General features: G+C 40.0%; 1 protein-coding gene across 1 annotated transcript in view; it reads right to left on the bottom strand.

The window, feature by feature from the left end:
- Positions 1–560: 560 nt before the first annotated feature.
- Positions 561–15,781, bottom strand: part of LOC147693517 (ecto-ADP-ribosyltransferase 5-like) — a 124,155-nt gene continuing 108,934 nt past the window's right edge. The window contains exons 4-5 of the mRNA XM_086933745.1: positions 11,837–11,869; positions 561–2,722 (exon numbers count right to left, since the gene is read on the bottom strand). Coding sequence (XP_086789871.1) covers positions 2,625–2,722; positions 11,837–11,869 — 131 coding nt within the window. The 3' untranslated portion in view covers positions 561–2,624. The remainder of the gene's footprint in view (positions 2,723–11,836; positions 11,870–15,781) is intronic.

A 15,781-nucleotide genomic window follows, 5' to 3' on the forward strand; every position in this document is an offset into this window, starting at 1 on the left:
CTTAAATTTGGTATTAGCAAGTTTTACATAAAATAAAGTATAAACAGCAATCCAAAACCAAATTCATAATGATGGATTCAGAAAAATCATAATTTGGAATCAATTGAAGTGGATGTGAAAAAGATGGGTCTTCCAAGAGAGATCATGTTGAATTTGCCATCAGACAATGTGCGATTTACCATTGTTGACTTAAGTCTGTTTCCAGGTGTAGTGAATTCTTACTACTGAGTTCTTGTTATCTGCCTAAGGTGCTTAGCAAGTTGGCTAGATAAAATGGTTTGATTGAAACGATAGATTTGTATGTGATGCAGCAGATTTTATCTTTGATATTTGGCTGAATGGGAAGCCACAGTAGCGCTCAGTTTTGTTTATGGAAAAAATTTTTGGGGAAATGAAGTGTATTACTGCTTTGAGTTATCACAGCTTTGTTACCAATGGACATCAACTTCCGGAGGCTGGACCTCAGAGCAAACACACAGTACACCTACACATAACATCAATCACATACCGAGAGGCCTCAATAGCCATAACTTTCACAAAATACATATCACACAAAGGAATCCTTCAAGGTGTTTTATTGCATAGAAGTTGAAGTGATATTTTATCAGCAAACACCTTTATATGTATCACAATCCTCAATAAATACATTGAATAGTAACAAAATGTAAAAAAATGAATGTTGATTCAGATTTTAAAAACTTATCAGCCTTTTTCTCAAAAGTAAGCAATCATAAGTCCAGCTCATGTGGTCCCTTTCTTGAGGGCTGCAATCATTGCAAAGTTCCTAAAGCATACGAGTCCATAAGTGTTTGTTATTTTAAAATGAGGGAATTTCAAACAATGGGAGTACCTTCCTCAAAGTAATATGTCCCCAACATGTTTCGACCTTTGCAGTAAGGGATGTGATTTCTCAGGGTGGTATCCAGCTTTCACACTTGGACACTAAATAAAAACAATGCAGTAATCAATACTGATAATCCATACCTTGGGTGTGATAAATAGGAATCAGGAGCCAGGACATCACCAGATTAAAGTTGAAAAAAAGTAAGAAGTAAATAGTCTAAAGATGTTGAACAATATTCCTTCATCACAAACACTAACCATCCTTCAATGGAAAAAGGAATTGAAGACCCATCTCTTGGGAGGGTACTACATCCCCACACAGTAGGAACTCAGATGTAACCTACTTTATGTAAGAAATCAGGAAATGTATGCTCGGGCTGCAACCCGATGTTCATTGATCCATTGCTCTCTTGCTAGTTTCATGCTATATTAGTAGCAAAATACACCCACATTGATACATATATAAACAATAACCATTCAGTGCATTTGCAGGAATCTGGGCAGTTGCTGATCACCCCTTCCTGTTCTTATGTATTCCTGTACATGGATCGGTTCTGTATTCAGAAGGGAATAAGTGATAAGGCGCACCGTGAAGCACTTCACCTCCATACTGACTTTGGAGTTTCAGGATACTTCTGGCTTACTCTGGGTAATTTTTAAAAAAAAGACCTTGTCCCTGTCGTTTCTTATTCTACAATCGATTGATCGCTTTAGAAAGCAAGGATAACCCGTTTTGTATTTCACCAGGTTAACTAGCATTTGGTCAGAAAAAGGCAGACAAAATTAAACATCAAAAACTTATGGTCACTATATATAGTACAATCACTTCAAGAGCTATATATAAAAACTTTGTTTTCATAAAAATCAATCTTTAACCTGGGGCCTCACTAATGGTTACAATCTAAATCACAATTGAAAATACTTGAGTACAGTTAATACAAAAAATCCTTTCGGTCATTTTAAAAACAGTCTGGTTAATGTCAGTGCTAGAGATCTCCAAGTTAGTAAAGTTCTGCACCTCCTTGAAAGGTGAGGTTCCCAGATTACTAAACCCCCAAAGCCATCCAACCATGCTCGTCTCTGACCCTAGGTGGGCATGGTACCTGGCTTGCCAATGCTGTGTGGCAAACACAAGACCTTGACCTTCACTTAGACCAACTAGGTGACGGCTCACAGTACCACAGTCCCCTACATCAGTGTCTGGCTACAAACAGCATCTAGACAACAGGTATGCGAGATGGGTTTATACTATGTGGCCAGCCATTTCAGACCACCACATGTGGGAAAATGGCACCCAAAAATATTAAAATATTAAAATTGTACCTCCGGGAGAGGAATAGCATAAGCTGCACCTCATTAGTGGCACCCCCAAGCAACTCCATTCTATTTAGGACTCCGTTTTGGTGCATATTTGAAGTATCGTCGCTTATAGCTAATTCCTATGCAGTATTAGTAATTTCTTGCTTAACACCATGTTTGTTTCAATTGATAAACCACATGAAACATTAACTAAAGAAAGAATCCTAAGTGGGTTCAGCAGATTCTCTACTGCTGGGATCAGGTGCATTAGAGATGAAGTGCATGTTGTCTAATTAAAAAAAAAAAGTGCATTAAATCCACCAGTACCAGTCTCCAGCTTTCTGAACCTTTGCACTAGAGTGGATGTTTCCCTGCCTGGCACAATCCTATGATTACAACATATGCATGATTTTAGATCTGTTTAGATCATTAATGCCCAGCCAATAATCATGGTCCACGCTAAAGAGTCATACTATCTACAGTCACAGGTTCACAAAGAACCGCAGAACAGCAGCGCTGATCACAAATTCTTGAAAGAGGTGAACATGTCGGGTGCTGGCGATCGCTGCAATGCTTGAAGCTGTGGGTACACAATAACAAACAAATGCTGTGAGTAGATGTACAACACAAAGTATGGAACATGCAGTCACATGCACAGCATATCTTTAAAACATAGCTCTCATTAATTGGTGAAACATATAGAAGATTGGCAGCTGTCAACAAGGGGAGTTTGAAGCGTGACAATAGAGAACAGGGACAGAGACTGAGTGGAGTATGATGTTATTCAAAATACTCCGGTGCAATTGAAGCTCCCGTGTAGACCGCTATCTATCAACAAATGTAGGATGTTCATGACTCCCATGCACTGTTATTATCAACTCATCTCACTATGTTGTCACTCAGCCTATTCATCAAATCTGTGCTATAGTATAGTATTTCTGGAATCTAAAGAAGAAAGTTGTTTGCACAGAGCTGCACTCTGAATTCCTATTAGAATATTGTAGGAAAGGTATCATCCCTATTGGCCTACAGGTGAAAAACGAGCCTGGCCTGTTTGTAACAGATGAAAAATTCATTGAACGTTGGACCCTAATAGCTAATAGGTGCAGTAGGGATTGGATGCTTTTAATTATCGAAACAGCACAAGAATTCATTTTAGTTGAAAGAAAAGATCTTGATAAAATGGAGATAGAGCTAAAAAATAGCTATAGTAATGCCCTTGATGAAGCTAAGAAAAAATTAAGCGAGATAGCAGAAGATGTTGATAGCTATAGGGACTATCTGATAGGAAAAAAAACCAATAAGTTACAAAAAGATCTAAATAGGTATAGTGTGGAATTAGTTTACCCCTATACCAAAAAAGATTATTACGACACACCAGCACAAGAAACCAATCAGAAAAAGACCTGGTACCCATACAGACCAAGGGGACAAAAGAAAAATGTGAGTTTCTCGGAATCCTCTTATACTAGTACTGAATCTGATGAGGATACTCGTAGTGACATACGAGGTAGAAAGGACACAAATCAAGGTCAGAACAGAGATCAAAGGCCTTTTTTAGGGCAACATCAACAGAGGAAATCATGCACCGAGAGGGAGAGGGAGGGGGAACTACCCTCGACAAGCACCACAATACAGACCTATGTATATGAAAACCCGCAGTCAAAAAGTGTGGGACTAGATGCTAAGGAAGCTGCCCCAATAATAAATCTATCTAAAAAAGTACTTAGTAGAGAGGAAGAGAAGGTGTTGAGTTTAGGCCTAGGATATGCCCCTATAGCTAAACCTAATAATTATGAGATCCAAAAAGATTTAAAAAGTCTATTTAGAAAAGTAAGGCTCAAACAATTTTTTCTTAATACTGAACCAACTGTAAAAGAAAACCTGTCAGACTTGAAGCCTATGTCAATTTGGACCCCATCCAGAGCTATGGTAAACAAGAATGTAGAACTTTGAGAGAGCAGTGGAAAAAGATATCGAGACCCTGCTTAAAAAAGAGACAAAAATATATAATAATAATTTGTCGAAAGATTGTAGGGATGCCCTTAACAACCTAGAGAAATGTGAGAATATAACGGTAAAACCCGGGGACAATGGCGGAAGTATTGTTATCCTAGAGACTGAGGACTATAGAGAGAGAATGCAGTCACTACTATCAGTGAAGGAACACTATAGACGATCAACACAGAGAGAGTGGGACAACTTACAGCTAAGCATAAAAAGAACACTGGACCTAGCAAGAGAAGATGAAATTATTTGTGCCGATGAATACGGTTTTTTATTAAATACAAATCCGGTTATTCCGGCGATTTATGGTTTACCAAAAGTGCACAAGAGCTTGGACAATCCCCCCATGAGACCTATTGTTTCTAGTTTAAACTCCATGACCGAACCACTGAGCATTTATGTGGACAGGTTTTTAAGGCCTTTGGTATCAAAACAAAGATCGTATATCAAAGATACCACTGAAATGATCAAAAAAGTAGAGGGTATTAGATTTGACAAAGAAAGACAATGGTTGGTATCGCTTGATATCGAATCATTGTATACCAACATACCCCAATCAGCCACAGTGGAAACTATAAGAGATCTACTCAGAGATGAGAATGGAGACTTATCAGAACACTCAGTCTTCTTAGTAGAACTGACAGAGATAATTCTCAAAAACAATATTTTTCTATTTGAAGAAGATTTGTACTGTCAGATCAAGGGTACCAGCATGGGGGCTACCTGTGCACCGAGTCTGGCTTGCCTCTATGTTGGTACCTTTGAGGACAGGCACATTTATAATGAAGCCTGTCCTTTCTATGAGAATATAGAGAACTATTCAAGGTTCATAGATGACATATTCTTCACTTGGAATGGAGAGAAGGGCGAACTGCTGGAATTTATTGAGTGGCTAAACTGTGGGGACCCCAACTTGAGGTTTACCTCAACCATGAGTCAGGAGGAATGTGCTTTTTTGGACATTATAATCAAGAGTAAAGAAGGTGTTCTTGTTGTGGATTTGTATGTGAAGCCCACAGACCGCAACACCATGCTCCACTATAATAGCGATCATCCGCGGTGTCAAAAGGACAATATTCCCTTCGGCCAGTTTCTGCGACTTCGCAGAAACTGTACGGATAGACAAGACTTTGAGACACACGCGGAGAAACTCAAGATCAAATTGCAGAATAGAGGCTACCCCAAGGGGATCATTAAAAAGGCTTACAAAAGAGCTAAATTTTATAATAGGGATGCACTTTTTGAAAACAATGATCGAAAGAAAGGAGAAATGGACAAGATAGTGTTTGTCTCAAATTATTCTGTGATTAGCAATAAAATCAAAAACATAATCAACAGGAACTGGAGCTACTTGCAGATCCCAGCACAGGAACTATAGAAAAACCTCTCTATTCATATAGGAGGAATAGAACAATTAGGAACATGTTGGTAAAAACATACAGAGAGAAACCAGAAAACAAGCAAGTGAGCATCACGACAGGAACCAAAATAATAGGAACCCACCCATGTAGCTCGTGTGTCAACTGTAAATTAATAATGTCAAGCCAGGAAATTATTTTGAATGAGGGAAAACATACCCCAAAAGAGATGTATAATTGCAAGAGCAAAAATGTAATTTATCTAATTACATGTCCGTGTGGCTTAGGCTACATCGGTGAAACCGGAAGGGAAGTAAGGGTCCGGTTGAATGAACATCGCTCAGCTATCAGGACCAATAATTGCAATGCTCCATTGACAGAGCATTGGTTGCAGAAAAAACATAAAGTAGAGGACCTAAGGTGGTGCGTGGTGGAAAAAATCACGATGTCCAGAAGAGGGGGTAACTGGGAGAAAAAACGAAAAATGAGAGAACAGTTTTTTATGTGCAAATTTAAAACACACATTGAGGGCCTGAATAACCGGGAGGAATGGGAAAGGCTGTATCGATAATCCATTCCCTATGAAAAAGCAGGGACATTCACTAACAAGACTGGGAAATATAAATAATGAACAAGGTGCTAATATCCACTATTTAACAGTGTTGGGTATACGTAACAGTTTTTCTAAAAAAAGAACTCATTAAGTAGGGTTATTACAAGTTTAAATAAATATTAATGTAAAGGAATCCAGATTGTGAACTAACATAATGAAATAACCTTACAAGAATCACGTTGAAAATAGAGTCTAACCCATGAGTTATACACTTTAGAAGCCACTCATAGATGGCGCTGATTTCCGAGCGCCACGATAACCTTGTCTATGTCTAATGTAGAGAGGGGTCACATGTGTAGAAATTGGGGAGGTGAGCTAATCTCAACTCGCTTTAAAAGAAGCCGGCAAGATCAGTGTGCTCTTCCGGTAATTAAGATTTGGATTCACATCGGTGGAGGCGTGAGATAACCAGCAACACGGTAAGAACATACTTCGGTAACGTTTGCCAAATGTCACTTAACGTTACTAGCTAAGCGCTAGGCAAAACCGTAAACGGACTCATAAACAGCTGACTCTAGCCCGTTATCCCACAGCAGAGTGCATGCATAGACTTAAATGGAAAAAGAAAACGTGGGAGAAATGCATTTTGGAAAAAAACGCCTGGTTAAGTGTTGAAGTTTTCAACGTGGGTGAAAACAATTTATCTATCGTGTTTCAATAATATAAAAAAACACCGAGTAGCGGTTATGTACAAAATCGTAAGGGAGAGGGTTAGTGAAATAAGGAGCGAGCCCTAAGTGCACGATTTTATAAATGAGGCACTATCAACGCACAAATGTGTAAGTAAACCCTCGAATCAGAATAGTGATAATAAGGAGGTCGAGCGGGGAGCATGTCATTTCATAAAGGAATACTAATCAAAATCATGCTAGCCGACCAAACAGGCTTTGTATTATCGGAGTAATAAGAGAACATTCATTAAAGTAGAAGACGCTTAAAACTGCAACAGTTTTCTTTAATAATAATCACTGTGAAAACACGCAGCGCTGGGAATAATCATTGCTTATAAGAATATCAGCCTGTAATATGCAGACCTAAGCGATGAAGGGTAAAGACATTTATACAGCCTACACGAATATAATGGCAAATAGGGAATTACTCACAGATAGTCTCTGTAATGTGTGGGGAAATAAATGTAGATAAATTTAGAAAAATGTCACCAAACCAGCAGCGCTGGGGAGAGTTATGGCCTATGTGATTACTTAGCTGTATATAAATTCATGCTCAAGCACTTTCAGATGAGAAGACAAACAAAGCGGGTGTAAAATAAACAGCATGTAAAAATATATCACAAAACTGTAACACAGAGTTCCCTATGTGGATAATAAGAAAAAATAAATGTATGCCCAAATACTGGTCAGGGAAACATAGAAACTAAAATATATCCCCAATTCTGTTATTATAAGGAGATGGGGGGAGTATATTTATATAACACAATGTAATCCATGGACAAATGAAAGGAAAAACACTGATTCATTTTGAATAAGGAATGCTGTACGTAACGCACATAGGGGGTAACATCACGATATTCTCTCATAGAACCCCTGCAAGAAGGACAAACGAAGGAAGTCCAACTTGAAGCAGAAACATCGTGGGTTTATCCACATCAGGATCTCAGACTTGACACTAAAAGGTGAGAGTCAGAACGAATATGGAAGTGTAAAAAAACTGTTAAAAAGTAGAAAGGGAAGTAACTAATGTATAATAATGCTTTCTCTAAAGTTGGAATCAACAACATTTTAAAACAAAAAACGGTTAACTGAGAAAACCAATTCCTGAAAGAACTCAAGAAAAAATAGGTGAGCGAGGTTTTTCTTGGGACTGGGGAGTTGCAAAAAAGGATGTAATCATGTAACTAAAAGGAATCATTCTAATTTTTCAGAATAAATAAATTCAAACTCATTGAGACAACTGAATAGAAGACTACACCGATGTAAACGTCTGATTACCCTAACTAAGGTGTGTAACATGATAGGACAACCCAGTCATTAGTTTCTTAATAACAATGTAGGGGGGAATTTAATGTGACTCACTACTTCCCTATAGGGCAGAATTGAACGTAACTGCCAGCAATGAAAAAGGATATACACCGGGAGCAAAATTAAGTACCTTGCCTAAAGAATAAAAGGTAGGAGTTTGAGGGATTTTAGTAAGCTCAACTTGATAGCTAGATCAATGATCCAGCTAATAATAATAAAAAATATTTCTCTTGTTGGTAGAGCGAGACTTCAATAAGCCGCCAAAGAAGCTTTACTTCTCATAGATGTCCTGAACAGAAAGGGATATTTTAAGAGGTATGCAATCTTATTGATTGCGGATGTTGTAGTCGAGGGAAATGAATGTATGCATGGTGATATGAGCCTATATGCCCAAGTCCATATTGATCCTTAAGGGGGTTGGTTCTATAGGGCCATTAAAGTGGTATAAGTGCATAGTGGGACCACAAAACAAAGATGTACAAGTACAAAAAAGAGTGATAAAGAAAAGATAAAGTTGGTTATTATATTATGAATGTACTCTTACATTGGTATTTTCTGTTCACAGATATAGGTGTACATCAGAATTGTCCTGAGGAAGGTGGGGCGTATTGCCATAACCACCGAAACGCGTCGACTACCCCGTTGGGGATGTATTAATTGTGTATATTTTATTATCATTTTTATTGCAATTGAGGTCTTGGAAAATGTGTTGATCTGTGTATCTTTTTGCCTATGAATTTGACCAAAAAAACACCGAAATCTAGGCATCACTGAAATAGACGGATTTTGTTTTTAACCTTTTGTTCTTAACCTATTTGTGATGAATCCATGTCTTATAATGTATCGAATAATTTTTTAAAACAACATTTTTTTTTATAATAAAGTTTCTGAAGTGTCTGTACACATAATTTATGTCCTTGTGGTTCTACTATAGCACAGATTTGATGAATAGGCTGAGTGACAACATAGTGAGATGAGTGAATGACGTGGTTCCCCATTTGAAGCAAAAACCCAGGGAACACTCTATTCCTTTTTTGCATTATTACCCTGTTCCTGCGGGTGTGACCATAAGGGTACTCTCTTTCTTTTTTAATCATCTGTTATTATCAACAACAGTTTGACTAATGTCAAGTGTCACATCTGTAATGGTGTTAACTTGTATAGGAGAGGTCTAGAAACCCAGAGTCTGCTGAAACAAATAACTGAGATAATTGTGATGTGTGCCTTCTCAGGGCTCATTCTCCTCTCCCCAATATACTCAAAATGTCTTAGCTCACCCCCTCAGCCAAACAGTACATTGTACAACTACGCAACAGGAAAGACTCTCGAATAAAGCCCCAGATAAAGAAGGGGAGACTCTGGTTGTTCTGCTAGATACAGAGAACTTAACATATTATAGAGCATGTATAGTATAGCCATCGGGAGAGCCATTTTAGGACCACAGAATTTACTTGCATCAAGTGCATCACTCCAACAATGTTCAAGTTGTGTTTTACTCGATTTACCCTTGAAGAGGGCACCTTGACTCCCCTTCTAAAACCTAAAGGCCTCTCTTGCACTCCCTACTGCCAGGCAAGTAAGTATATGAAGCATGATCAGCCTGTGGACCTGGCGACTAACTTTCCACCACTCTTCAACTGTAATATTCTCACCTTCGAAGGCTTCCTGTTGCATACTAAGGACAATGGTTCGCCCATTTAAAACTATACCCACTTGCTGTGTTATCGGGAGCCTACAGGGAAGGGACTTATTTGACCAGGTACTTCCAACAGCTTGGGCTTACTAGGTGTAGAGAAAGGTTATATGTGATTTCACAGAAAAACGATTTCATGGAATACCTTTACTAAGGAAATATTCAGAATGAAAGTCAATTACCTTTTGGTAGAAATTAATTCATAGTAGGTCTTTGTGGTCAAACTTTTTGAATGTATATTGTATAAGTGGAAATGCAAAGGTTACAGGTCTTACTTTCAGAAACAGTTTTGTAGGTGACATTTCTTTCATTACTTTAGGGACATAAATCCATATTTATATCTTTTATATTGTTAAACACTTTAAAATTCTATTATGGGTAGCGGCTGGGGTTGTAAAAACCCTCACCAGCCCTAAACCCCACCCATCTTACTTACGCCTACTACACCTTCTGGGGTACAGGCTATTAACCAGAACTGTCCAGGCATCTGTCCTGGAGCTTTCTTTCTGTCTGACTCCAGGTGTAACCCATTTACTTGCAGTCAGCCTTGAGGCCTTGACTCTAGGTGTTTTGTGGCCTTCCTCTTTTCTTTTTCCTTTCAGGGTTCAAGATGAGGACTGTCCTGGGGTAAACAGCGTTTACAACTAATCTTTTACCCTGCAGGGAATCCCAACACGGTTACAACGACTGCGTTGTGATTCCGTATACCATTACTTCACAAGTCGGAACAACGACTGGGGGGGGGGGGGGGGTGTTGGATTTAAAATGCAACACCTTCCCTAGTGTCCGCACAGACTGGAGTTGGAATAGTAAATTATACTATTCCAATTTCCAGCGCCCCCCCTCCGCAAGTCGCTGTTACGACTTGCGGAGAAATGGTATGCGGAATCACAACGCGGCCGTTGTATCGAACACGTTGTGATTCCCTGCGGGGTAAAAGAATTCAGGATTTAAAAGGTATATTCCTTTCCTGGTTGTGTTTGATACAGGTTTGCAGAGGGTGTGACATCCTTTACACTCCACCCATCCCTTAAACCTAAAAGCAACTCACACACCTAACACCACACATCCCGACCCATAATAAGCCCTTACCACCCCTACACTACCACATCGCTCGACCCTAAAAACACCTTTCTATTCCCAAACTCAAGGTATTCCTGACCCCTAGAAGCCCCTCATCACCCTAAACATTACCCATCCCTGAACCCTCCCAAAGTAGTCCTAACCCCCACCTAAGATTGATGTAATTTTGGATTTTTCTTAAAATGGTCTTGCCTTTAAAATGTTTCCTTAAATTCTCTTTTTTGTATTTCCTTAAAATTGCGTTTCCTTAAAATTGGGTTCCAATGTAGTTTCTCAGTTTCCGTTTTCCATTAATTCACAAACCTCAGTCAAGAAAGCCAAAGTGCCAGGGTTGTCCGAATAATCAGCCTACCAGAGACTTGAACTACAGGATGTTTAACCAACAACTCTATCTCTAGAATGTTCTAATGTCGGACAAGTCGGCACTCAAAATCTGGATCTGAATCTATCTTTGTGGGCAACCCATTCTAGCCCCACTGAAGGATTGCAAAAATACAGAGACATACACACCACACACAGAGGTCCTTACATGCACCATGTTTATTTTGAGTGTTATGAATTAGAGGTTTATTTTCCTCACAATTTTTCTATTTACAAAAACAAGTATGTTCATTTAAGTGTGTACTCTTTTGGTTGTAAGTCACTTGTGTTTCCTTGAAGCACAGGTTTGTGTAGGGGTTTTCATTGGGACTATTGTGACATCGAAGCAGTAACTACATTTTAAAAGTGCATTGTTGAGTGACCATGACTAAGGCAACACTTAACAGAATTAATCCAAAACAGATTGAAAGTTTTACATGACAACTACACTGCCTTAATAAACGCAATCTTGTGACAAATAAGTACATTTGCAAGTATATTTGTCACTGTCTTCTCCATTGCATGCAGTATCAAGTGACACTATGTGCTTCAACATCTCATGTCATGAACTAGAAGTAAACAAAAGTAAAGTCATTCTTACCAGAGCTGTAGATGCAAGTGTGGGATTTTTCCCCTAGAAAGAGAAGGATAGCATGTTTATTTGATAAATATGGTTCTTTTTTATTTGATTGGCATTTGAATTCTGAAAGAGTAGTTTGAACGCATTGGTATATTCATAGAACTGCAGCTCATTGGTGCTTTCCCTCAGTCTCATTTAGAGCTGGGAAAATATGTTCTGTATTCCACAGTAAAACCCAAAATGGAAAAAGCAAGCATATTTCACAGCAATACATGAACCACAGGATAACTATCAAGCCTCCTTTGAACTGCCTGTCATGGATTAGTCCATGATGTGGATCACATATATAGGACAATTGGTGAATGGGCTTCCATTAGCCAAGCAGAAAGGTCTAATCACAGACTCCTTTCTCTCAACCCTTCTTACCTGGGCCACGGCATTTGCGGTGGAATATCATAAGATAGGCCCCTGGTGGCTAAATCGGTCTTTCCTTTTCGTATCGTATTCTTGTTTTCCTTATTCCGTTCAGGTTCTTTTCTTCTCTATCACTGTTTCTATCATTGTTCCTCCCCATTCGTAAATGTATCTACTCTGTCTGTCCACCCCATTCTTCTCTTTTCCCATTTCCCCTCATCTCTCCCTTCCATTGCTCATATCTGTAGATTAGTCCATCTTTGCATCTTTCTACCTTTACCACCTTTCCCTTCCCCTAAGCTGGCCCTTGCCTTCATGGGAAAGTAGCCCCCTTCCAATTCCTAGCTCCAACTTTTCTCACTCCTTGTCCCTAAACATGATGTCCTTCCTATAGTGAGAGAAAACAATTGCATTAAAGACAGAATCACTGAGGTTCAGAGCTCCAAAATCAAAAGTTCTTGGATCATGCACCTCCGTGTTCCAAGGGAGTGCACATTTCTCCTGCTGGAGGGAGGAATACACTTATCAATCCCCCTCAATGGCTCTCGATCAACATCCAGCTTCACTGATACCTGAAAACACTCCTCACTTATTTCCTTCAAAGACGACCACAAAGCGAGTACAAACTCCTTCTCCACAATTAAGAATTTTAGGCCAGATGTACAAAACATTCGCTGTGACAAACCCTACGATTCGCTACATCTGTAGGTTTGCGATTGCCAAAATGTTTTTCCATGCATACTAAATCCATTTTAGGAGTCAGTAAAGTTTTACCGGCTCCTAAAATGGGTTTAGAAAAGCTTGACATTTTGCTATCGGGGAAAGGGTGTGTTGCAGGTATCTCTCCTAAACAACCAAAAAGACAAAAATCCAATTTGTGGAACTGAAGATATTGAATATCTAAGTTTTTAGGTAAAGTAGCCAAGAATCAAAAAGTCCTATTGTGGGATATCTGGTTGCGCTGGACTGGGACAAAGTCACAAATTCAAGCCGACCGTGACGCGACACAGTTGAGTCAGGCTGAACAATGTACCTTAAATTCTGTATGCTGAGCGTTGCGAGGATCCGCGTCCAAGATGCATCTCAGAGCAGAGGTGATGCAGCGGTTCCGAGATGGGGCGAGGCTGTAGTGCATGGTCTTGATGTGTCGACGTGGAGGATGCTGATGTGGCTTGCGATGCGAAATCCTTTCCTTTGTCAAGGATGCGAAGCACAGCACAGGCAATGCAACAATTCAGATTAGCGGTGAAGCTGCAATGCGGAATTTCGTCATTGCCATCAATGCTGCAGTCGACGAGGGATGAGAGTAGCTTGCGCCAGGAAAAGCAGGACGCAGTGGCAGTTCCGAAGGTGATGCATCAGTCCCAGATGCGGGAGGCTGTGGCAATGCGGGCATTTTTGGCAATGAGTCTAATCCAGGCAACAGTGGTGTTGCATCGGTTCGGCTTTGGAATGTGCCAATCCGCCGAAAGGGATGCGTTGGTTCTGCTCAGTGATTCATTGCTAAGCAGAGAAGATGCATGGGTTCTGCGGGCAAGCACCTTTGGCCCACTTCCAAGGGTTCAGGACTTGGGTAGCAGCACTTTGCAGGGTAGACTCACAGATGTCAGAGTCCAGGTGCAGGGATTGGAAGTCTTTTACGTCCCTGAGACTTCAGATCAGGTGGTCAACCGGCTAGCCCTTGGAGTCACTCTGGGTTCTCAGGTCAAGTGATGGAGGTCCAGTCCTTACCCAGACAGAGGGCAGCAGGGCACCACATCAAAGCATTAGTCCAGCAGAGTGGCAGGCCTTCAGCAGCACAGCAGTCCTTCATTGCAGAGTATCTATAGGTCCAGAAGAGTACTGACGTGTTGGGGTCTAAGATCCAGGACTTTTACCCAGTAGTGCCTTTGAAGCGGGGGAGACTTCAAAGACAGGCCTTTGAAGTGCACAGAGGCCCTCTCATTATGCCTTGGCTCCAGACTCACTATAGGGGCTTATGCAACAATTTGTGGGGACAGGATACAGCCTATTCAGGTGAAAATGAGGCTGGGTCCAACTTCTCCCTACCATTCTGCCAGGAAAGCCTATCAAGTCACACCTATGCTTCCACTGTGTGTTGCTGTCTATGGGAAATACACAAAGCCTATCTGTCCCCCACACCTGACATGTGATTAGAGACAAGCAGCAGGAACAAAGAGCCGAATGTACAACACATTTTAACATTTGCAAACGACCCATCTGGCCTCTATGACCAGTACATTGTATTATCCCAACCCTATTTTGCAAGTTGGTAACCTATTAACAATTCACTATTCGGAAGGGGCGTGTAAAGGGTATCCCTTTCTAATAGCGAGTCGCACTGGTATGAATAAATGTTTTGCAACAGACTGCGATAGCAAAACATTTGCAAATTACCACCAATATCAAATTGGTGGTAAGCCAATTGCAAACATGAAGTGGTCCCAAGGGACCACTTCCCTACGTGAATTGTGGCTTCAACATTTTTTCAGAGCAGGCAGTGGTCCCACGGACCACTCCCAACTCTATAGAAAAGAAAACTTCATTTTTATTTTTAAAATGCAGTCCATTTTCCTTAAGTGAAAACGGGCTGTATTTAATAAAAAATATAACTGCTTTATTTAACCCTTTGGGTGCTCATGACGGAACTATTCTGTCATGAGAACAGGCACTGAAAATCCCTCCGCTGCAGACAGCAGAGGGATTTCCTTTTTTTTGTCGTTCTCTGTAAGTGGGGAAGAGCTTCCCTAACCTCTTGAGGCAGATTTACATGGCGCGGATTACAGGCGGATCCACACGCAGGACGTACAGAAACAAGACACAGAAGGGCCTCCAGAGAGGGAATTTCCTCGGTAAACGCATATCAAGCGAGTAACCTGGGATTGATATCGTAACCCCTCTGTGCATGGCTACTAATTCTTGAAAACGTGGTTATATGAAGCGGAAATTGGAACGGTAACAATAACTACCGCGTGTGTATGAGGCAGCTGTGCTATCTATTTCTTCCAGATATCTAGCTGGATGTGTTTTCGATACTTCATGTAAATTATATAAGCGGTTTCTTTGAAACTTTTAAGTATTCTGAACACAAACGAAGGACTATTCGCTGGACGAAAAACCTCAACGTATAGATAAGGAGGCGGAATACCCCTTTTGACACATTGTTATATCCATCGTCTGTTTGAGAATTTGTTTGGGAAACATTATTTATACACTGTCCTGATGAAGGCGGATTTGATTGATTGCACCGCCGAAACGCGTCGACGCCCTAGGAGCTAATCAGGGATTATAAATCAAGGAGAAATTCAAAATTAAAGCTTGTGTTTAGGTTCTATCCTTTTCCCTGTGAACTCCTTTGTAATTGGAATGTTGTTTTTATTGTTTATTGTACCGTCCTATATATGTTTCCCAATTTTTAGTTTTTAATTGATGTAATGTTTGCTTAATAAATTGTTTTATACTTTATTTCTTTGCCAGAGTGTTTTCACAGACATTGTGATTTTCACGTGTCTACATTGCTTCCATGTGATATGTGAGATGTCAGCAGTTTAA

The sequence above is a fragment of the Lissotriton vulgaris genome, chromosome 8, assembly GCF_964263255.1.
Source record: "Lissotriton vulgaris chromosome 8, aLisVul1.2, whole genome shotgun sequence".
NCBI lineage: Eukaryota > Metazoa > Chordata > Amphibia > Caudata > Salamandridae > Lissotriton > Lissotriton vulgaris.